Genomic DNA, 25,073 nt, shown 5'->3' with positions numbered 1-25,073 from the left:
TTGTACTTTCATTGTAATAACTAAACCCCCCTTACTCAATGTCCTTTGGGCCTGTAAGGTATTTTAAATAAATACATAATCATTCTCGGAAATAAGTCTTGAAGCAATCTCATGCCAATAATTAAAAAGTGAGCAGTTCCGATCATTTCAAGCTAATCAAGTGCAACAAATAATGCAAAGAAAGTTAAGGCACCGAAACTGCAATTTCTATCATGAAGAAATTTTTAAATTATTAAATAAAAAATGTCAATGTGTTGTATATGTGTATACAGTAGGTCCAGTACGAGCTACATTTTACAGTGCAGTTGTTAAATATGTGCTTGCTGTAAATGATACTTGATCTCTGAAACACCCCACCCAGCACTTGTATCAAACAGTAATGAGGACAGACATTCTTTTATGAAAAAGATGCATTTTTATTGCACAACCAGAAATTACATTCAACAATGTACATATATGCATCTCAGTATGTCTATTCTTAAACAGTAATTACTCTACATCCTGGGTGACATGGTAAAAACTGCAATACACAATGCAAAAAAAAAAAAAGGCTTAGTCTTCCACACCAAAAACAAAATTGCTCAACACCAGTGAGAAGCAACCACTAATAGTATTATAGTTGAAAGGCTCACACTAGCATGTTGCTCAGAGAGGAGAAAAAATAGACTAATGTAAGTGCATGTTGAAGATTTCACCTGTTAAATTTTTTCAATTTGTCAGACTTGGCTGCAAAATTGGTTCAGTGTCACAGTAGTACGAACTGTAATTACTAATTGAACCAAGGTGATCAGTGATTTGCAAGTCTGTAACCTTATATCTTAATAATTTATAATGCATGTACTGCTGCCTTGCTTGTGCTCTCAACTATGTGCACAGGCAGCATTTTCAGCCAGCTACGTACCCAGCCACTCGTCGCACAAGCTGACTGGACAGGTGGTCTAGCCTGCAAGATAAAAATGTGACACGTTTCACAGGTCAGCCAAGAAACCAACTAGCCCACCTTACACCTGAAAATTGCTTTGCTTAGGCACTGAAACGAAATGGCTTCATTTTCCCATTTTTCTCCTCGAAGAATTATTTACACAGTCTAAGGGTACTTTTGTCCTCGTCACGGTCATTAGAACGGCTTTCATTGTCTTGACATTTGTCACTGCTCACAACCTCCCCTTTGCTAAGTGATACACTCCAAAAAAAAGTGGCCCTCGTAATTACTAGTTTTATGGTACATGAGTATCCACAAAAAGCTTGAGGGGCCTGGAAACACTTTCTATGAAAACTGAAATATGCATTGCAGCGAGCGCATTGCCCTTCCCAAAGGCTTGCCAGAAATAATTTTTCAGATTGGCCGAATATTTTTGGAGATACGAAAAGGATTCTGCATAGTTGTCACCTCTTTGGCTAACAGTGACAATATTCAACCGAGCCATACAGAATTCATCCCTGATACATGCTCACTGTCAATGTGGCCATCCTTTCTACAAAGCTTCACAGAGGCCGCATACAGTGGTGTATCGGAAATGATTATTCTTCTGAATCAGAACAATAGAAATATAAGCTTTCACCATCACAAAACCCACTGTGATTGTACCAAAGCACAGGTTGCCACCTTACTTGTTCATTTTGCACCCACAATGTCATCAAGTTACAGACATGATAGTGTCGAACAACCATGCCTGGCAGCGCCAATGAGAAAAGCAATGTTGAACAGCGAAACATTGCTCTCCGGAGCTCTACAGGCTGGAAGAACTGAAGCATTTCGACTCCGTCAAGTTCGAAATATAGAAAACAAAGAAGATGCTGGAATCTTCTTCGCTCCCAGATTGGCTACATGAGCACTAATTTAACAAGAGATAGTTAGAAACACTTGTACTTGTTCAAGACATCTTTACATATAAGGTGTGTTCAGATAAGGACCGACTTTGGGAGGTCCTTATGTCTCTTCTCCGGTTCTGAATTGCCCTTGACAGTTTTTTTGGTGTTTCACAATATCTGTCAGTGTTTATTGCTGTCTCAGCAGGCAGAAAGTTGACCAACAGTACCCTTTTCCAGTCCCAAAACACAGTTGCCATGACTTTATCGGCAGACTGTGTTAGAATTTTTGTGGCTGGGGCAAAGAGGGATGCCGCAACTCGTGGGACTGTTTTGTCTCAGGGGTAAAGTGGAATGCCATGGTACCCATCTTGCACACACCTTCTGATATTGCAACGTTTCCATTAAAATCCTGTGGATGGTGCTTCGGGAAGCCTCGGGAACCAAAATGCAGAGAGCCTCCGATCTTCACGCATGACCTCAATCTTCGGGACTGTCTCTTCGGAAACTGATGCCCTACAGCTCCTTTCTTTGTCGTGAATTTCAGTACAGCCGGCTGTAAACTCTCTACACCACTTGCAAACGTTCTTGACATCCATGCACAAGTGGTCATACACTTCCATCAATTACCTATGAATTTCAACCTGCTTAACGCCTTTTGCATTAAAAAATTTAATAACTGCGCGAACTTCACACTTAGCAGTAGCGCGTTCAACGGGAGCTTCATTTTCAATGGCTGCCAAACCAAGACTGAGCATCCGAGCAAAGCACACACAGGCTTATTTGAGAGTGGAGGAAGCGCCACTCACAACAGTGTGGCCAACGCCATATTAACAGTTTCTCTAGGTCCCCACAAAATAGGAGAACTTTCATTTGGAATTTTCCTCGTATGTAGAATAACAAAATCGAAATTACATTCATATTGTATTCTAAGCTCGCTGTTTTTCTGTTAGTAAGGAAAAGCGACTAATATCGCACCTTTTTTGCCTCTTCTAAGCCACGAAATGACATGAGCTTGGGTTTTCAGTAGGGGGTGTGCAAATATAAAAATGTTTGAATATGATTACTTACAATCGAATATCAAATGATATGCACATGCATTTATTAGCAAGTTGGTTTAACATGTTGGAACACTGCAATTACATTGTCATTGGTACAAAAATAAACTAGTAAGGTATACTAAAGATTGTTATCTCTTGAACATTGAATAATTTTCGCTGGTTGTCTGTCCTCACCAACCTGTGCCCTGTTATACTGCATGAATTTCCTGGAAACTCGGAGGCATTTGACCCTGTACCTGCCGAAACTCATCGAATTTGCTGACAAGCAATAAGCTCAGGAATGCAACCTGCAAAAGAGTGCACCGTCGCTGTTTACAAATCTGTGTCCTTTGCCAGAGAGGTTAGCTTCACTGCACAGCTTAGAAGTCCAGCGGCTAAGCATGTTTTACAAATGAAATTTTGCCAGCTGCATAAAATCGCGAAATTCAGCACAAAATCACGCACTTGCTTACATTGGTTAAAACCAAACGTTATGAAGCGTGTTAACTCCTGCACCGAAAGAAATATATTCAATTTATTTCAAATATTCCTATCCAATAGAATATTCAAAAATTATCGAGTACCTATTGTCGAGTCGAGTATGATTAAAAATATTCAATATTTTTGAATATTCGCACACCCCTAGTTTTCAGGGCTCCTGTATCAATATTTCACCTACCATATGTTAAGGTAGCAAGCACACAAGAGAGCGCAAAGCAAGCTGGTCAAGGCTGGTCTGGGAAACTACTACTGGCATTACTCTCTAAAATGCTTCGTTTATATGACCGGTGCACCAGCCAGTGGCAAATCGCAACGACACCGCTGTAGTAGAGGAGTCATGTGTGTGTGATCAGTTAATGACAGTTACAAAAGAGGTCCAGAATATTTTTTTTGTTAACATATTTGTATTAGGCAGAAAAACCTATCCACACGTTGTAACCGAGAGTACTTTCCCCACATACGTCTGTTTCACACAGAAAAAATCTTGAATAGGATGAAGTGCAAAAATGTCACGTCCATGTTTCAGAATGTTCTAACTTAAAAAGCGAGTGGTATAGAGAATACAGTTTTGTACACATTAAAAAGTCATCTATACAACCTCTCTCACAGAATTAGGGTAAGTTAAGTTTAATCGTAGCACGGCATGAACAAAAATGCTAACTTTCCACTTTCACATACAAGAAAAAATTGGTGGCTTATTTGGCATTTTGAAATGATGGCTTAAACTTCAAAGAATTCATGCAGGAACTCCACAGGTGTTGTCCAAGTATGCATAATCATTGTGCCACTTGCTCATCTCCATGCAACCCAGTACCACTATCAATCTTATCAAACTTGATCCGGCCGGTCAGTATAAATGCTTATCAACTCTTATAAGTCATTATCAATCTTATTGCAATTGATTGGGTCCTTATTAACACTTATCTGTCCTTATGGGACACAATCCAACTGCTATCAACTACTATCAACCTTACTAGTATTGCTCTGATCATTATAAGCCCTTTTTAGCATTTCATCCACCCACACTGAACCAGTAGCAACCGTGACAAGACCAATACTACCCCTCATCACTCCTTATATCAATTTGTTGACTCCTTGTGTATCTGTGCTGCGAGATGCGAAGCACACGAGCCCTTGGAGATCAGTGGCATTTCGGTCGGTAAAGGAACCCTCAATGCAAGGCGCATCCCGTGACCACTGAAATGCATTGGGGATGTGGCGTGTTTGGCATTACATTTTCCCAAAGTCTGAGTTTTCATTATATTCATAACGCTCCAAGATGGCTCTACGTGTGGTCCTAGAGATGGCTTTTATTCCACCATCATCAAATCTTTCAACAAAGCCTTCACAGAAACTGTTCTTGACATTTGTTTTGTACTGCTGGTACAACATTCATATGGTTCAGCTATATTCAGCAAGCGTGGGTATTTAGCCCAGTGCATAAGACACTCAGTTTTGGAGTGTGGGGTGTTAGGTTCAAAATTCAATATTGCCAACGTTTTTCTTTTCGAATTTATTTTGTTTTGCACATTAATTTCTTTATAGCGATTCATCTTACATGACGGATGGATGGGTTTCCTGGTTGGGTACGCCTAGAACTGCTTACGTATGGAAAATCTTTTGCTCTATTCGTAATGTGCTACATAACTTACAAAAGAGTGTATTTACCATTTTCTTTATCGCTAGGAACTGGATGGTAAATGTAAAAAAAAAAAATCATAACTCAGAATATCAACTATTTTTGTCTTCAAAAAATAAAAATAATTTCCGATTTCTGTAAAATTACTTGATGTTCATCTCTTGTGATCAATTTCCGGCAAAATTATGTTGCTATGTTTTGTTATTGATAAAAATATGCAACATATATACTAAGGTACTCACTTCACTGTTCAACGATGGGGGTAGTTATCAAGGTCAACAGCATACTTATTCCAATTTTGTTTCCAAGAAAACAAATTTCACAGTAGCTGGAGTTGGTGGCAATCATGCACAGGCAGCCAGAATCATTATTGTGATAAAGGGCCGTTTCGAAGCTATGACGAGGCTAATAGAGATTGACTAATTTATCATTCAAAAAATAAATTATGGGTTTTTACGTGCCAAAACCACTTTCTGATTATGAGGCACGCCGTAGTGGAGGACTCCGGAAATTTTGACCACCTGGGGTTCTTTAACGTGCACCTAAATGGGCGTTTTCGCATTTCGCCCCCATCGAAATGCGGCCACCGTGGCCGGGATTAGATCCCGCGACCTCATGCTCAGCAGCCCAACACCATAGCCACTGAGCAACCACGGCGGGTTTATCATTCAAAGCTTGGGTTGAGAAGTCTGTGTCTGATGAAGCTATACGAAAATGGAAGAACCGCAGCTTTAGGTTTACGACTTCGGAATGTAATTATTTGCGTTATTTGTGCCCAGTAAGTAACCATTCAGAGAACTAAGTACTAATGCAAACCGAACATTCTTTTTTCAATCTGTGCATGCACACTGCACAACATATAAGGAATTTCCTTGGTCAGGTCGCACAACGTAATGTTCTTTCACATACTGAATTCACCTTAATTCAATAGATCTATAGTGAAATGTTTAATGTGTAGAAAACTACTCTCTATACCACGCACTCTTCCAGCCTGATAATGCGATTTTCGCACTTTTTTACAGTTGAGATTTCTTCTGTGACAAAGTAGTCTCTGTCCTATTCTGTGAAATGGTTTTCGTGCCTAAAATAAATATTTGGAACTGCTTCTACAATCTGTTTTTATCTAAACACACCCAGCTGACTCCTCCACTGCAGTTGCGTCACTTCCCACTAGGCATATACACTGGTCATGTAAATGGGATAAATTGCAGATCTCAAGCTTAATTAGAGAGCAGTGGCAGTAGTACTTTACCCAGACTAGCCTTATGCTTGTGTCATACAGGCACCCACAAACTTCTTTACGATAAGAGAGTTCGACCTCAAGGAAGTTGTGATTGTGTCACGGCCTATAAAAGAAGCCGCGAGAGGTGCATTCAGTGCAAGAATGTAACTAACTGCTAATTATGCTTGTAGCTATTACAATGAACGCTCCTTCCACAAAAATATTATTCAATATATTTGATGCATGAAACATACACCTCGTTAAAAAACAAAATGCGCTCGCTAAACAGCAGTGCTGACAGCCACACTAGCCACCCTGTGCTTATCGACATTTTCCTTTGCGGTCTAGTGAGTAGGCTCTGCGTTCTGCAACCCAAACTGCAGCAAACTATACTAACACGCAACATTTCATGCAATGGTCACCTTGTGAGCTTTCTTATTTTGTCTACCTCTGCATGACTAGCACGACAAAGGCTGCATTTACATTTACCCAACGCAAGTGGGCAGTAAAAAATTGGGCTGACTGAGCCCCACGTGACCGCGCTTACATGAACTCGCTTCTGACAAGTCCAGACAACGAAGGCACACGGTGTCGAGCTGAAACACCAACGTGTCCTAACTGAGCTTCTGGTTCGTTTCTGTCTGCAACAGCTCTATTCCGTGAGTCTTATTGCTACGATGAGGTTGGGCTGCACAGTGCTTGTTTTGGCCTCATCCTGATGCTATTCCCACTGCTGGCACCTAAATCGCGACATCACAGTGTTCCTGCACAAGTCTTGGCACTGGCAGGCCCGACCCTTCTACGTGTGCATACACGCTGCAAACAAGTTGGGCAGCCCAACTCAACGCTTGTTCAGCCCAACCGGCTAATGTTTATATGAACTTGACAGGTACCGTATTTACTCAAATCTAGGCTGAGTCCCTAAAGTCCAAAGCCAACAAAAAAAATATATATTACCTCGAATGTAGGCCGAACACGAAAAGTGAGGACAGCGTTCACAAAATGCAAACAGCATTTATTGAATCTGAACGTGCAGAGCTCATTCAACGTCATCATCGCTGCTAGACTCGTCGCTATGTTCCTTGTCACTGTCACCTTCAAACATTGCACTATCTTCGGTACCGTCAAGCACATTAGATATGCTGCACTTTCTAAAGTGCAGCACACGATCAAAGTACCTGGGATGTCGTCCCATGCTGCAGCTACCCAGCCTGCAAGCTGTGATTGTGATGCACGTTTGATGCAGCCCATTGCCGTTAGCATGTGATCTTCATCAGTCAACCAGTCCGTGTAATATTTCCGCAGACGATCCTTGAAAGGTTTGTTGATGCAGACATCAAGTGGCTGCAACTGGCCCGTCATGCCGCCCGGTATGACAGCGAGCTCCGTGTTCGCTTGGGCAAGCGCAGCCTTCACGTTGTTGGTCAAGTGCCCATGGTAAGAGTTGATGACAAGGAGCGAGTTCTTTGTCAAAAGGGCTCCTGGATGCCGTCACCACACAATCTTAACCCACTCTTCCGCCATCGCACCCGTCATCCACCTGTTCTCATTTGCCTGCACAATGACATTTCTTGGGAAAGTTTCTCGAGCAGGCAGTGTCTTCCTTTTAAATATCATATAAGGAGGGAGTTTATGTCCATCAGCTCTGCAGCACAGCATCACAGTTGCGCGCTGCTTCCCATAGCCCGCAGAGTGCACCTTCACCTCCTTGGCACCCTTTTCATTCACGGTGTATGCCACTGGCATATCAAAATACACAGCCGTCTGGTCGGCGTTGTCGATTTTCCTAAGGTTGTAGCCTGTTGCTTCTCTCTTTCACAGCATGTAGCGCTGAAAAGCTATCAGCTTTTCTTCGAAATCGTTTGGCAGCTTCTGGGTGATTGAAGTGCGACGTCGGAGGCTGAAGCCGAAGCACTTCATGAATTTCTGAAGCCAGCCCCGGCTGGCTTTGAAATAATTTCGCGTTAGGCCTCGCTCCCTCGAAAGTTCCCTAGCTTTCGCTTGGAGCACTTCTGTTGTCACTGGAAGGGCAGCTGCTCTCTGCGTCCGAACAAAGTCGGCCAAAACTGTCTCCACTTCGTGGCGACGGCCTTTCTTTGGTCCGCTAAAATACCATCCTTGTTGCGGCGCACGCAAAAAGCTGCTGTTGTCCCTTCCAACGACGGACGTTTTTCTCGTTGACGCTGAAGTGCTGCCCGGCTTGAAGGTTCGACGATGCCTCTGCGGCTATCACAACTTTTTCGCTTTAAAGCGGCACTGTAGTGGCATCTCCTGCTTGGTGCCATCGTGATAACACCACGGCCGACACGACACAGGTCAAAATGGCGACCTCACTTGTGTACGGTTGGCTACTGGCACGGCTAGTAGCAGCTGCGATACTGGCTTTTCTAGATGGCGCTAGCTATGCACCGTATTTAGCAGTTTCAATGAAAAACTGGCATGTTTTATTAAAATCCTCGAATCTAAGCCGACCCTAGGTTTGGAATATGATTATTTGAAAAAGACTATCGGCCTAGATTCGAATAAATACGGTATATTCCAGCCCGACAAGCCGGCTCAACCTGATTCTGTCGGGTTCATGTAAACACCCTGAAAGACAAGAAAAACACTGTGCCAAGCGGCCTAGGTCAAGGGTATTGTGCAGCAGCAAGTATAACTGCTGCTGAACTGTGCTTGAGCTTTTATTTAATTCAATACAAACGTTCTAAACACACACAACAATAAAGTTTAATGCAAATAATCTCAATTTTACAACAACCAGTATGGGCACGAGAGTGCTCCATTTAGCCGTCGAGGGGTGTAGTCAATCTCCTTTGACCAAAAGCTTCATTATGTTCCCTTAGTGGAAGGGTGACTGTGTGCCAGCAAGTGCATCTCCCTCGAAATAAAGACTGCAATGTTAAAAGGAGTTTGTGGGTGCCCATATCACAGGGGTATTAAACAGCTCGCTGTGCCCGCTGTCCCATGCTTGCTACCTTAACGTACCGTAAGTAAAATGTGGATACCAGAGCCCCGAAAACCCAAGTTTGTCATTTCGTGAGTCGAAAGAGGCAAGAACTGCAGAATCTGGGTCACTGTTTTTTAGTAACAGAAAAACAGCGAGTTCGAAATGCAATGTGAATGTAACTTTGATATTATTACAACTACACACATCATAGGGCTCTAAAAAATAGGACCAATCTTTCTGCCTAAAATAATGCTGAATGTTCTTGCAGCACTAGATTTATGACTCCTGTGAGGGTGTACTATAAAATTTTGGTGACTTCGCCATTTTCTTACAAAATAAATACGCAGTGTAGCTGCTAATTTTTTAAGTCAATTTGCAAAAAACATCTTCGAAGATTTGTCTGGAAATTTTCTGCTTCGCTGCCCTGTCTAAAATAGCCCCGCATGGTCGCTGATCTCAGGGTCAATGAGAGGCACTTGCTGAACAAGAAAAGTACGGCAACTTAAAAAAAAAAAAGATTGTGGGTGGCATAAATCTAAGTTTTTTTTGGGCCAGTAGTTCCAATAGTTTAATATTACGAAAAATATGTTTGGCAGTGTACAAAGTTTTATTTTTGAAGTGATTGGTCTTCACGTTTGCAAAATCTGAAAGTCGCAAGAATGCTCTTCTCCACGATTAGACTTTCTCCAAATTCGCGCTGAATTTCTGAACACAAAGGTTGATTGATTCTTTTCTATAGAGGCACTAGAGCACATGCCCACCTCATACAAAATTTTTCGCTGAGAAAGAATAGTCGGCACTCCCCCAAGTGTGTCCTTATCTGAACATGCCTACGAAGTTATTTCTCACTTCCTAGTGGAATTCTTCATTTGCTTCTTTTTTTTAAATTGATGCTTACAGCTTGCCTGTCTTCTCGATTTTGCCTTACATCAAAGTCAAGAGCCGCAGCAGGCGAAAAGACACTCTTTCTTCCCTGCGCTCGGGGATAACACGTAACCTTTTTCGTCTTGTTCCTCTTGGTACATTGCTCTCAACACCATGTTACGTACTGACAACAAGAAAAGAAAAAGAGAGCGATCAAGTAAATTGCTAGCATTAGCCTATGATTCAACTCTGAAACAAGGGCGCTCGTGCGAGAGACGCTTAGTCAAATGTGATGCACGCCAACAGAAACATCACGGGACTCCTAAATGCTACCGCAATATAAGCAGTCATCGCAAAAAAACTTCATTTACCTTTCCTGGAACAAAAACCACGGTGAATTGTCATGCGAGTCGCGCAGAGTGCTGGTGCTACTGGGGGACGCCATGTTTGAAACACTTCACAGAGAGGCCCCTGGTGACAGGAATCGAAAGTAACGGGAAGTGAGAACCCTATCAAAGTTTGTAAACCGTGTGATCTACCAACAATGTCAGATTAGATCTATAAATGTTCGTGCTGTACTAAGCTACTGCAAAAGCCTTGCTTATGGCATTCACGTAACTGATGTAGCGGCCACATCATGTTAAACATCCGAACGTCGTAACGGCAACGTGTACGTGGAGAGGGCAAGTGGCATTTGGCGTTTTTTGCGCCGAAACCGAAACCATAACGTTCTCGCGCTTCAATCACCTGTAATGCCGTTTATTGTTTTATTTTTCGCGTTCCGCGCTTTTTAAAAGACTAAACTGCTTCATCGCAGACATGGTGGGAGCCTACCTCAATCTTTCCAAAACGATAGCTGCTCATCGCGTTGCGCCCAGCTTTTTTCCTGCGGTGGCGACAGCAAATGGCTATCAAATCCAGCGTGCGGGTAGCAGTGGTGTGTGATACAAATGCTTACCACCGTTTAGCAAAACTGAGCCGGTTCTCTTAGTAATCCGAGTGTGCTGCGTGTTGCCCATTTCTGTCACACGCCTGTAAGCCACAAAACCTTCACAGCACAGGTAACTGGAAACTACGTAGCGAAGAGGTGCCAGTAAGTCCAGTACAGATAAGCCCGACTTGGCACCGTCAACAACGTGCCACATCAACAAGTGGCACTATCAACAAGCTACTCACCCGCAACCGCAACGTGCGGCGAAAACGTAACCCAAACTTTAAAACATCCGCGAACCAAAACCGAAACTATTGCGGTTTTTTTTTTCTTTAAATAATACTGCCAAGACCGAAACAAACGAAGTGCGCGGCAAGCAATGCGCTTTCTCAGCCGCGTGTTTCCATCGCTTGTTTATTATGTTCGGTTACAATTTAGCTCAACAATTGACGCTTACGTCACACGCTCGCGCGGGTATATATACGCGCGCGCGCGCGCAGCCGGCGCTTTTCATCCACCTGTCAAGTCCCGACTCCCGAGTTGTTCCAGCGAACCTCAAGGCCCTGAAACATTTTGGAGTTTTCTGTAAAGATATTTTCGAGATTGGTGCAGGAAAGGCGTGCACAATGTCGTGCGAACTATCTGGCGACGTTGGAGCCGAGGAAATCGCGTGCGATATGGACTGCACTGATAACTTTTCGGTGTCCAGATCAGCTTCTTGGCACAATTTCGGCAACACAGAGTGCGCGGAGGACATTGCTGCGTCGACATCAGACACGAGAGTCCTGCGAATGAACATCGCAGATCCAGCATCTGCTGAAGAATGGATGCGGCAGTACAAGGCGGCGACAAACACGTCATGGATTATGAAATACAACCAAACGAACTGCACAAAGTGAGTACCATTATTTCAGTCTGACAAAACAGTGCAGTAGGCAAATGAAACTGCTATAATAGCGTTTATAACATTTTTGAAGTGAAGCCAATGGGCGATATGCGAAATTCCGCACGTGCGCTCTCCGCACACCTAGTTTGACCTAACCACGTGCGTGATGGCGGTCGTCAGGTTAGAATCGGAAATTAAGGTGTAAGCATGCGCACTGCTGGCACCATTTCTGCTGCCTTCCCTCCTGCGCACCATCTTTGAAAACGCGTCGCAGGTTTAACAATGCCACTAGTTGGAACACGACCACCTTGGTTAGGTTGTGTTAGCTATGTGGGAATTTCCCTGCTTACGAAATTTTGCAATGGTCTACAAGGCATTAAAAAGGAAAAAATGCCTAAAACATTTACTTTTACATACTTATTTTCCCTATATTCATGAATTTGTACTGGCTAGCTAATTTATGCACTGAATGCAGGAAAATGCACTATCTAATGTACAGTACACAGGACAAGCGTTTATTCTCATGAGATAGTAAGAATTGCTGAAAATGCACAATTAAAAATTAGATCACAAAATATTACTTAGTGCATTTGGGGAAAAACATCACAATTTACTTTTACACACACGACAAAATTTCCCTATTTCTGCCCCGCTTTCCTAGGATATGTAGCTTACTGTTCATGCTCTTGTGGTATGTACTGTGCAGTAAACAGGTCAAGTTTCTTTTTCTTTTGATACTAAGGGTTGTGTACATGCACGACAGTATTCCGAGCTAAATGACTGACGAGACAAAACAGTGCTATCTGCATCTACAATGCTTACAGTGTCTGATACTAGTTACTTAAAGCATTACACCCATAATTTAGCCCCTCTGCAAATGTAAACTAAACATATTTAATTCATGACATCATGGTTCATGCTACATTGAAATAATTGTGGCCTATTGTAGATATAGTTTTATTTCCATCACATTCTTTAATTAGCACTACTTTTCAGATATACATAGTTAATATGTGTGGCAAAATGCAGATATGTCCCAGTTACTTTTCTACCTCTTCGCACATTTTTACACAGCATGATGAAAGTAACTGTGACACCCTTACATTTTGCTTCAATTTTGGAATATCTACACTACATATACTGCCTTCATATAAGACATGATTTTATATAGAACTAATGGCCGATATACGAGACGTCATATATGTATTGCAACACATCACCACACTGTAGGTAATTGACAGATTCCAAAATTGTGAGCGCCACCTGCAGGGAAAACTGAGAACCTTGCGCCACACAGTTCGTGCTCCGTGTATCGATACAACCTGCTTTCTGGGTCGTTTCAGTGCTTTCAATCAGTGCATGAGTAATGATTTAAGAAGACGATGTACCCCTCTCATTTGCGCAAACGGGTATTCTCGAAGTGCTCCATAATGAACGATGGCATTTGGTGGTATCTTTTCTCGAACACTTCAACTGTTCGTCAGGTGCATCGAGGCTGGGCGCTACATGATGTAGGCTACGTGGCAAATCAAATTATAAGCTTCTCCACAGCTGATTCAGTAGGTGGACTGACTGGTACGGGCAATGTGCAAGCCGCCAATGAAGACGGGCAGCGTATACGTGGTGTCGGCGTAGTATATGACTGGAACCTGTGTTGGCAGTTCCTGTACAGTTTATACAAAACATGCTATGCTATATACGGCCAAGCAACGTTTAGATACTTTTAGAAATTGTTAAAACATTGTCGAAAATTTCTTTATACTTACTCAGATCATTAACTACTCTATTAAAATAACACATTTTTTCTGCCTTTAAGTCTCAGATCATGATAACTTTTCAGTAAGCGGAAACGCTAGTGGACGACATTGTTGCACAGCAATGTAATGATATGTTTCTGTTACAAGCAAATACAGTTGACTGTACGATTTAGTGCATTGGCTTCATAAGACAACTCGCATAGCAGTGTGGCTGCGTGCAACTCAAGGCAGTGCACAGTGCTATCGCGTGCAGAAAAAGAAAAGGGGGAAAGAATGAAGAGAGACGGGGGGTTCGGCTCGCGCTGTCCTGTCAGTGTGCATATTAAGGAAACATATTAAACACGGCCAATGATGGTACATACGTTAAAACATGCAGAATATGAGCGGTGGATAGCAAGCTAGCTGACGTGACAATGAACCACCTTCACGTCGGCACGATGACGTGTTGTAGACCTTATGCAAGAGCCTATAGTAACGAGGCAGCCAAACTATAGACGGCCCCAGAACAATTCAGAGCCGAACGAACTCGAATAAACACCCTGACAGGATCCTACACACCTTTCAGTCCCTGTGCATGGTGACTTAATTAACATCGTGACCCACAGGGCAGCAATACAAATTTTTTGCGACAGCATGTTCGTGTACTTAAGTTTCACGTACAGCAGCGTCGCCTGGAGTCTTGCTGTACATGATCACTGTTGGCACATAGTCCGGATGATTTATCAGCTTCGGCGGCCGGTGTACGTTTGAGAGAAGGAGGTTGCGATACGATGGTCACTCAGAGTTTTTTTTTTTTTAAAGGAAACTTGCCGGTGATGAAGTGCGCCCAGAAGATTCTAGAATACTCTGCTGGCTGCCATAGTGAGCTGTCCTGGTTTGCACGCCTCGCTGCAGATATCCACAGAGCCCTCTTCGCATACATTCTTGCAGATGGAAATTGGAAGAAGCTCGAGTTTCCATTTGTACAGTAGTTCGTGTACCCAAAGGCGACACAATTAACCGGTATACTCGAAAAAAAAATCAGAAGAGCAACCACGAGTACTTCTGTAGCAACACCGTCCAGAGTAGCCGCGTTGTCTCGCATTGTTTTCCAACCAAGTCTAGTTACGATAACCACCGCAAGGGAGACTCATGCCGTGCCGGCTTGGCGCATGCGCAGAAAGATTTTTGGAATCAGCCAATTATTATTAACTGCAGTTCCATCTCAAGCAAACACTAAATCAATATGTCTACGTGAGTGAGGACTGGCATTCAATTGCAATAAACAGTGCACATGCACATGAGCACAATACCAGGATAATGTGGCCGTAACTATGAAATTTCGAAGTGCTGGTTTCAAAGTTGAACATTAACACTTCAGGGCCCTGCACCAGGGCGAGGAGGGACTTTGTTATCAGTTGGTGGCTGTAAAGTGTGGTCAGAGGAATGTTTTTCACTTGACTTTTTTAATGCGACTATAGTAACACCAGAGATACAGATCAATTACTGATGCGAAGGAACCATGCCACAAACGGACCACTTTTCTCCAAGCACAGGCTCTCTTATAGTGTCTCGGTAAGCATGAGAAGAAGTATGGGATTCAAAAGCCTCTGGAGGAAGTGAGGAATCTTAATTGGAGGTTCGCTCTTCAATGAGCGGAAAAATGTGGTTCACCTGTTCAGGACAGTTTTCTAAAGCGAAGCTTTCTTTGCCTCTTCCTTCGACTTTCCCACAGCTGCTGCTGCTGTGGGCTACTGTGGCTGCTGCAGTCGCGCACACTGCGTGGGGGGAGGGGGGGAATCAGAGCCTGTATATAGATGACGGGCAAGAGTCAGAGAGGAATGGCCACAGGAGAAGCTCGTTTTCACCCTACCGCGTCGAATGTGCACAATGCCCTCTGGAGCTCCCTGGCCAGCGCCCCATTAGCCACTTGACAGCTGTAATTATTTGACTCCCCTCAGAAGCATTGCATAAACTGCAGTGCTTCCCTTTCTACTAACGTGCCAGGCCAGAGGGGACACAGAATTGCAGAGAGGAGAAGGAGAAGAGTCAGTTCCCATATAAGAGGGGAGGAGGTGACGTGAGAAGGCAAGGAAACCTCACTACTTTAGGACAGTGGTCGGGTTGCGGGGAAACAGGATAAGCTTAAGTTCAAGGTACGTTGCTGCTATTTCTGAAAAATAAACGCCATGCAAATATGTGAAGTGGGCAACTTACGCAGGGCGTGGAGAAGCAGAGCCGCATTAATTAAAGTGCACCGCAGGGTCCAGGAGACACTACGGAAGCAGTCGACCGTCAAATCAACAGTTGTGTGCCCACCGCATTAGCTTTGCGGCTATGGCATTGCTAGACGTCATGGATTTGATCCCAATCGCGGCAGCCACATTTCGAGGGGGCGAAATAGAAAGTGCATGTGCACTTATATTTTGGGATACGTTAAAGAATGTCACGGTGTCAAAATTAATCCGGAGTTCGCCACTGCGGTTTGCCTCATAATCCTAGTGTGGTTTTGGCACGTACAACCCCATAATCCAATTCAAGTTTAATACTTCTGCCAGAATGCGATGTGCAAAGTGAGGGAATGGCAACGCTGAACTCGCTCAGAGGTTATAAAATATGGCCCACAGCAACATCTGAAGCAAACACCTCTCCCTATGTGTTCTGTGTACTACGCAGACAAACAGTAGTGGTGCACGCAAGGTAACGTTGAGCATCAACTGACCACTCTCGTGTTAGCCTAAATGTTGAAGAAATAAAGCTTTAGGTGTCAACATCACCGCTAACTATCGTCAATAAAAGCATCCAGCATGGAAAGCTTCGCTTACATTGATTCCCACAGGTCGTGGGACCTGCATAATTTTATACATGTCAAGAATGTTTTCTTATTTTGGAACAGACTTGTTTAGAGCACTTGTAATCGAAAGCAACAGATTATACGCTCCAGCGCCAGCTAAATTGTATGGCAAACTCCACTAAGCTGTACCTTGTTGCCACTATTTTGCATTCTTAGAAATGAGGCAAGTACTATTGAATTCACTTCCAGCAATAAACTTATGTTAGACAGGTTGAATGTGACCATGCACCAGGTTTGTGCTGGACAGCATTTTCATATTTCCAGTACATCTGTGCTTATTACTGACGTGTGTAATTACATTTCACCTGCAGGATGGTCTACCACAAGGTCTGGCATTGCCAGCACAGTAAGCGCAACAAAACTGCAGCAGGACGCAATACTGACTGCCAGGCAAGAGTTGATATTAAGATAAAAAAAGTGAACAAGGACACAAAAAAAAATGATGAATTCTTGCGTAAAGCGGTACCATTGCCTGCTGTGGTTAAGTTGAGAGAGAGGCACAACCACAGCACTGAGTCCGCTGATGCACTCCGTCTACTACGTGCAAGCCCTGAAGCAAGAAGTGCCTTCACAGGGTACTTTGAGGAGGGCATGACTCCGGCAGAGGCAATCCAGCGTCATGAACAACTTCTGTCCGCCAAGCCTGATGGCCCATTTCTTCTTGCCAATGGGAGCATAAACCCTAACAGGAAGAGTGTTTACTTTTGGCATCAAGAGTGGAGAAATGCTAAATACGGACCAGCAGGGAATCCTGTGGCAAAGCTGCTGGAGAAAGTGGATGAATATGCAGCTGGAGGTAAGCCTCCTCATGAAAATGATTTCTTAGCAGTAATAAAAATACTGAACTGTTCCTAATGCAATAAGAGAGAAAATTTCGGCAGGCACACTGAAGACTGCTTAAGTCTAGGAATGCAAAAGCATTATAGTCCTTTTGGCATTATAGTCCCTTTGGTGAAACACCTTTAATCACTCAAATGGCTACGACGTGACGTGTGCAATCACGCATGCACTAGGCACACCTTTAGTCAGCCAGAAACAAGGAGTCGCTGTGGCATTGGGGAAGCATGCTTGTCTCGCATCCCGGAAGCCCGGGGTTCGATTCCCACCCAGACCGAAAGTTACGAAATGTTCTTTTCAAAGCAATTAATTTACCTTGTTAACAGGAAGCTTCCTCACAAATGTGACATCAATCCAAGCCTTTTTGCATGCATTTTTACTCTTTGCCGCGTTGGCCATTTTTGGTACCATCTTTCGGTCACGCTGATGCATTTTTGTGTAATGGGCCACATAATGCTTTTGTATTAATATGATTCACCTAAATATTGCAGTAAAACACTGCTCGTGAATTCCGTTCATGTAAATCTAGCCAGCATATGATAAACACCAGCATTTTACTTCTTCTTAACTAGAAGAATTGATGCTGCAGAAAGAAAAAGAAACATTTGACTGGTATCTAATGACACAAAAGAAAAGTTGCAGAAATTCTTTCAGCAGTTCCCTATGATAAAAAACGAAATTGGCATCATAACTTGTATGTTCTGCTTGTATCAATACAACTTAGCACCCGTTAACTTTGTACCTTTTGTGGCAAATATGCAGGAGCAGACGTCAGCACTTGTGAAACATCAGATGGTGGCTGGGCAGCACTGGTCGTAACGCCCATCATGCGCCGTGCCCAGACCCTGGAATCCGCCCAGAACATCATTTTTGTAGATTCAACATCATCGTGCGATGTAGATGGGAATACAGCTACTATACTTCTGACAGCGACCAAAGCAGGTGCAGTTCCTATAGCTGTGCTTATACACCGCGGTCAGAGCAGAGAAGCCTATAGGCTTGCCTTCAAGCTTCTCGAGAAGAACTATCCCAAATGCTTTGGCAACAACAAGGTAAAACCCTTTTATATTTTATTCACAGCATTCTATGCCTAACAATATCAAAGCAAATCCAAGGCAACTGTGATATTGAAATGCGAGTTTTCAAAAATTTAAGCACTGCTCTCAAGACCTGGTAGTCATCACTTTCCAGGCCAATAAGGTATCTTTGAATGGAGCAAGGTGACAGCTGCCTCAGCATTTCTATTCAATAGAAACATGTGAGACTAACATGTAACAACAGTTCAAGTGCTTTGGTATATGTGCAACTGCTAAAAGCAGAACAGCCTTAAAACCATAAGGCAAAGATGTCCCAAAGCTCAAACAAACATTGAAGGGAAAGATAGAGTGTGACAACCAAACTCGGCACACAGCAGGAGCAGAACTCGCACATTGTAACAGGGGCGCAAACTGCACTGACTCTGGTACATTATGTGCGCCTATTATGAGAACGGCAGAGATAGTTATGCCAAAACACATATAATGACATCATTACTTATCACATTGAGTTAATGACCTTTTCGAATACCAAATACAACATTATTAGCATGTGCTGCACCTTAGAAGACCCGAGGGAATGCAAAAAGTGAAGAGGGAGCAGCGACATAGTCTTGCAATTCCCTGTCCTTTTTCTTTTTCTTCAGTTTATTGACCTGTTTGATCTTAACGGGCTGCACTGCCTCCCAAGGTACCTACAGGGTCAACAGGCAAAAAACTTCACCTTGTCTTAATCCACAAAGGCGAAAAAGCTATACAATCTGATACCATGCTGTCACTGTAGCCACAAAGTGGCACAAAATTAAATACAAAATATTTGTAAATTTATTTTCCCCTTCACTAACCAGACTTCTTACAACAAATAAATGAAACAAAAGGGAATGGGAGGGAGGAGGCAGGCTCTAAAGTAATATTTTATAAGAATAACCTAATTTATTGCTTTTATTCACTGTTCAGCTTTGAATTAGCATTGTAAAGAAAAAATAGTGAAACTGCAGCCTACTCTGCACTACATGTTTCTTTACAGCCAACAGGTTTTAAGGACACTTGGCAATCCATCTATCAGGGCAGCAACGACATACTGCTTGAATTATTGTGATGATCTTGAGTTCATAGTGTGCAGTGAACGTACACTGTCATCCAAGCTTAATAGGCCATAAATAAAGTATAGCATTAGAAGTACAAAATTGAAGTAGGTAAATAAATAAATAGAAGGGTAGTTGACGCAGTGCTAAGCACAACATTGTTTCATGATAATGTTCCTACGCATGTTGCTAGCTAGAAATGAGCTAACATACCAGTTAGAAACATTTTAAAAAGCTACATACTCGTAGGTGTGAACGTCGGGGTAATGTTGCATACTGGCAGGACAATTTGCAGCTACATTTCTGTCCTCACATTTTCTTTGTTGTGTTTCCTTAAAGCCTCTGACTCCCTTCACTCATGGCCTGTCTTCTTCTGTGGACTAGAATGATCCTAACATTTTGTTAGAGGAAAGTAGAGGAGGGTGGCGGCACTCTTGTCAAAAGTGCCTTTGTTTGGCTCTGAACCTGTTGCGCAACATTCAATTTACCACAGGCAATGATTCTGTGGTTACAGAGCATGCTAAGGAATGAAAAATAACCGCATGCTTTTTACCAATATGTACCCATTATGACTCGCACTGAAAAGGGACCAATGAGCTGTTGCTGCATAATAGCTCATAATATACAAAAAAGTGCTGCATAACACTACTAACAGACGCTATTGTTGTCATACGCAGGTGCCCTGTGCGTTCATGTCGGACAATGCCAGAGCGGAAAAAGATGCCCTGCGTGATGTGTGGCCCTCCGCCAGGCAGCTGCTCTGCCATTTTCATGTGTTGCAAGCGGAGTGGCGCTGGCTCAAATCAGCACAGAACAGCATAGGGAAAGCAGAAAGACGTCAGCTCATGGCAGCTTTCCAGAAGGTAGAGCAAAGTTTCAGATAATTAATACTTTTGTTGCGTATACTCAGATACTAATTAGTAAGAGACCCTGAAATGATTTTGACGATTTTGTACAAACATACTGAGTTGTTAGGGTAGATTTTTCTGATCGTTAATTGACATATCTAAGTGCTCCGCGTAAAGCCTGTAATTTAATATAAGGTTTTAAAAACGTACATTGCTACCAATCACACCATGTCACTCGGCTGAATTTTCAGCCACCCCTGACTATTTGACGCAAGTTTTCCTAATGATGGCAGTATGGTGAGTTATCCCATAGGCTACCTAGAGCGCATCATCTATAATTTTTCTAAGTTTATGGTGAACAAATGTTCGTAATAATTGGAATGTTATTAATTTTTTTCTATAAAAAGAAAGTAAAACAAAGAGAATGCACCAGGACAATTTCTCACTACACTTAAGCACTTGTGGCACAAAGCAAGTTTTTGCTTTTGTTACAACGTGCTCCGTGTCAACAAGAGCCCCACAGTCAGTGTTGATCTCGATCTTTACTTTCACAAGTACCATGGTTCACCCTTGTCACGTTGTGGGCCGCAAACCTAGCAACTGGCAATACGTCAAGCTGCAACCTTGTGTCCCTATGCAAGGAAGCAGACGAGCGGAGTGGCTACAGCGCATAGACTGTTGCTATCCAATCGATGCCATTTTGCGTGTTTGTGGCCGTCACTTTATGCCTGAGAATTACTACCACGATAGTGTTTCGCGTGTCCATTATTTGGGTAAATGCAAGTGCAAGCAGACTGGACCCGGCCATTTGACCGTGCCGTTTTACAGGATGAGCAGAAGTGCAAATGTGAATAGTCTGCACGGTGAAGCCACCTGGTTGCAAAAGCTCAACCAAGGACAGTAGCTGTAGCGAAGTCTATTATACTTTGATGCTGGTGTAAATTTTTCTCAGGAGCATAATCGTGAACACATTGTTTTTGTAAATGTTTAAAACATTTTACACTTGGTTAGAGCAATATTAGCTCTTTGCAGGGTTAAGCTCTGCACCACCAGGTGGCTGGACCATGCAGACCAATCAGGCCACTCACATACATCTACGCCAAAGCTTTTTCATTAGCTTGAGTTTATGCCTCCACCCATCCTTTGAAACGCTCAGCTCGCTTGCGGTTACCGAAATACCAGACACGTTCAGCGCTGCAACAGAATGCTCGCAGTGCACGCTGCTTCGATAGCTCTCGCTTACACCGTGGGATCGACTGCCAAGCAGCTGGCGGAGAGGTTGGAGAGGCTTTGAGCGCTCGCTCCTAGACAAATGGAAGTAGATGACGTGACCTGTCATCATGACGCAGAGCCAGTGAAGGCGGAGCTTAACCCCGATCACTTGGTGAACAAGTTGAGGAGAAAATGCATCACTATGGAGGAGGGTAACTTGTACTCGTCCCTAGCTATCTTAACATGCGGCGCTTCCTACGAATTGTGATGCGAATAATCTACTGTAGCTGAACCCTATGCGTCTACAATATTTCTCCAAACTGTTTCAGGGGCCCTTTGAGTAGCAAGAAATTTAAGATATTTAAGAAGACTTGATGCAGTGTCATCAAAACCTCTGGCATGAAACTATGAACTACTGAAGTTATGTATTTATAAAGTCAAATTGTTTTTGTCAGCTTAAATATTTTTTGTGCTCTAATTTTATCTTAGACTGGTAGGTGTACATTGGCTCGGAATGCTTGGATGTCAGGAGGCCTTAGTTTGCTCACTGAACATGGTTTAATAAATACGGCACACTGAACATTACGCAGCTACAGCAAACAATGAGACCATTATCGGAACTTCTGAGAACTGCTTACATTAACAAAATTTTGGAGGCAGAACTCTTATCCAACAGCTGCCCTACGATGCCTATGTAAGATGGATTCCTGCTTCAAGTGACATGTACCTTGAAATGTGTGTAGTACTTTGCACGTTGTGAAGTGCTATGCCGTGTAGCATTAGACAAAGGAATGATGCACAGAAATGCACCATGAGCCAATGGAACACCAAGTCTTATGAAGGGTCACGGGACTAGGCAGTAGTATTAAACAATGTGTATGCACAGTGTGTTTGCAAACTACAACAAGATTTGGTTAGTCTTTCTTTTCCACTGCGAATCCTCTAGCATGTTCAAAGATGTGAAAACACACATACACAGACAAAAATAAGAACAAATGGAGCTGGGCAACAAAGAAGTGAAATTAAGAAAGAAGAACTGCTGCGCACTCATAACCGAACACACATGATATGCGCTGTCACATTAGTGATGGAGTGTAAACCCCGTGAACAGCGCAAACTTCGTTTTACTCCTTAAGCCACCCAACTCGCAAGAATACAAACAGATAAGTGACATCTCCCACTCAAACTGACATACTGTGAGCACACATAGCAAAAACACCAAATATTCACGTTTGCAGTTGTGGAAGGATGCACATGCAGAAATATTAGTGTCAATAACAAGTGTGCACCGCTATAAGGTGCAGAAGCCTATTTTGCCATGTGGTTGCATGCCATGCATTATTTTGTGGCTGGGCGTCAATCTATTAGCGCTTCTTTATTGCAGTTGTTTGCAACCAAACTTGTAAAAAGTAACACGCCGTTCATGTACCTCACAATCCAACTTGCCTGTGAAAAAAAAGAAAAAGGAAGAATAGGTAACATCCCTTTCTTACTGCAGGAATAAGTGAGCTGACTTAATTGCGTGCATCATCCCAGAGGCAATGTGCACTACCTTGTTCACTCTCTCACTCCAATTAAAATGTAGAGCCATAGCATAATATAAAAACAGAATCAGCACAGCATTATGGCGAAGCAGTGCAGATGACGGGACATGTGAAAAACGGGACAGGACAAGACATGTCCTGTTGGCATTGTTTCACCATAATGTACAGTCAACCAAAAACAGACTACGGGAGGACCCTCTTGCCACCCAGCATGCTAATCCAAATTTGTCATGCTTGTACTGCTCTGTCACGTCTCTCACATTCACATAATTTCCTCATTCATGGGAGCTCTGTCTGAGGTAAGAACGTAAATTATTTCAAAAACAAATATCCCGATTCTAGCGAAGGCCTCTTGTGTCACTCTAAACTCAACAGTCTTATTAGTGTGTTCATACCCTTTTATATATTTCCATTTTTTCTTGTTTGCTGCATACCTTATACAAATTAAATACCAAAACAATGCAGCAATCCTGTCTCTCCACACCAAGTAATTTATTCATAATTAGAGCAGAAAAGTTGCAAAAATTATTTTCATGCTTCCGCACATGCAGTGCTATCTCTAAGCACTTTCAACTGAACAACTTTCAATTGAGATTAATAAGAGCAGCAAGGAAATTTTGGCCATGACTTTTCTTTGGCTAGCATGAACCAGAACGCATAGCACAGAAAAGAATGTCACACACATGCACTCACAAACACACCATCACTAGAAAAACTAATATTTATTAGAAATGTGGTTCCCATTAAAAGGCAGAAAAAGAGCACGCTTGGAGGGACTAAGCAGTGAGCCCACATGACCCATGCTGATAGGCACAGAACAAACCTACACTAAGAATTGGATATTGAATTTCCACTATCTTGTAATAATTTATTTTTCAAGTGACATTATCACCACTTAAATATCTTTTTTGATAAGTTATAACCAATAAAGCACAGCACCTTTTACTGCCTTTTCCCAAAGGCCTGTGCATGTAGTGTCGAATTAGCATGAAATTTGGCAATCTTTTTTAACAGTAACAAAAGAAAAGGAACACGGCATACAAGTTATTGTAAAGTAAAAAAAATATGTAGCTGAAGAGAAGTCATACTGAAAGCAAAGTTACTGCTATCACTGACACGTGCAATGAAATGAAAAGAAAAATGAAATATATCATGATACTGTACTCTTTCCATGTGGAAATGTTTTCTGGAAAAGTTATACTTTTCAATGGCTGCAAAACTCTGCTTTAACAGAGAAATGGAAATAGCAGATAACGAGATATGCTGAAAACAAAATGCTAATAAAGAAATGCATGCTTGAACTGATGTTTCAGATTCTCTATGCAAAGGAGGAGCACGAACTGGAGACAGCCATTGCAGAGCTTCAGTCCCTGCCTCATATGTCCTATGTTCAGAGAGTGAACACATTTCTTTTGCGCCAATGTGAGTGGGTGCTCTTGTATCGTACTGGTGTGCTAACAAGAGGCCAAAACACAAATAACTATTCGGAGGCTTCTGTCCGTATTCTAAAGGACATCATCCTAAACAGAACAAAAGCCTACAACGCAGTAGCTTTAATTGAATTTGTGATTACTAATTGGGAGAAATATTTCGAAACACGGCTGCTGCGCCACGCACACAATCGGGAACCTACCCACCGAATTGGCTATGAGCACCTTCTGCAAAAAATTCCGGAATCCCCCCCAAAATCAATTCTAGAAGTAGAACAAAATTGCTACCATGTTCCGAATTCTTCTGGAACTGGGACATATGAGGTATGGGCGGACATTGGGCTATGCAGCTGCAGGGCAGGGAACCAGGGTGCTTTCTGTAAGCACCAGGCTGCTGTGCAACAAGCCTTTGGTGGTGCTTTCCCGAACAGCCCGGAGCTGACAGTTGGAGACCGCACAGAGCTTGGCCAGCTTGCCCTCGGAAAGCGTTGTCCAGCAGCAGGCTTTTTCATGCCTTTGACTGCACATGCCCCCACCTTGGCACCCTCATCTGTGTGCGAAGCAGGACCATCCACTTCGCACGAAGACGTAGGGCAGGAGATGCAGACAAACTCCACAGCGCCAGAGGTGCAAGAAGAGATGGCTGACTTGGGC

The 25,073-nt window shown here is 42.8% G+C and overlaps 2 protein-coding genes across 2 annotated transcripts in view; both read right to left on the bottom strand.

The window, feature by feature from the left end:
* Positions 1–25,073, bottom strand: part of LOC142590420 (uncharacterized) — a 184,607-nt gene that overhangs the window by 81,190 nt on the left and 78,344 nt on the right. The gene's annotated exons all lie outside the window — the stretch shown is intronic.
* Positions 393–25,073, bottom strand: LOC142590419 (uncharacterized). Its single transcript, XM_075702515.1, has 4 exons — positions 24,708–25,073; positions 18,009–18,111; positions 10,394–10,493; positions 393–943 (listed from the first exon to the last, which is right to left on the bottom strand). The coding sequence occupies exons 1-4, from the start codon at positions 24,929–24,931 to the stop codon at positions 939–941; spliced, it is 432 nt and encodes a 143-aa protein (XP_075558630.1). The 5' UTR covers positions 24,932–25,073; the 3' UTR covers positions 393–938.

This window comes from Dermacentor variabilis, chromosome 8, assembly GCF_050947875.1.
Source record: "Dermacentor variabilis isolate Ectoservices chromosome 8, ASM5094787v1, whole genome shotgun sequence".
Taxonomy (NCBI): domain Eukaryota; kingdom Metazoa; phylum Arthropoda; class Arachnida; order Ixodida; family Ixodidae; genus Dermacentor; species Dermacentor variabilis.
The sequence above is the reverse complement of the archived record's forward strand: the minus strand, read 5'-3'. Positions and strand labels throughout refer to the sequence as shown.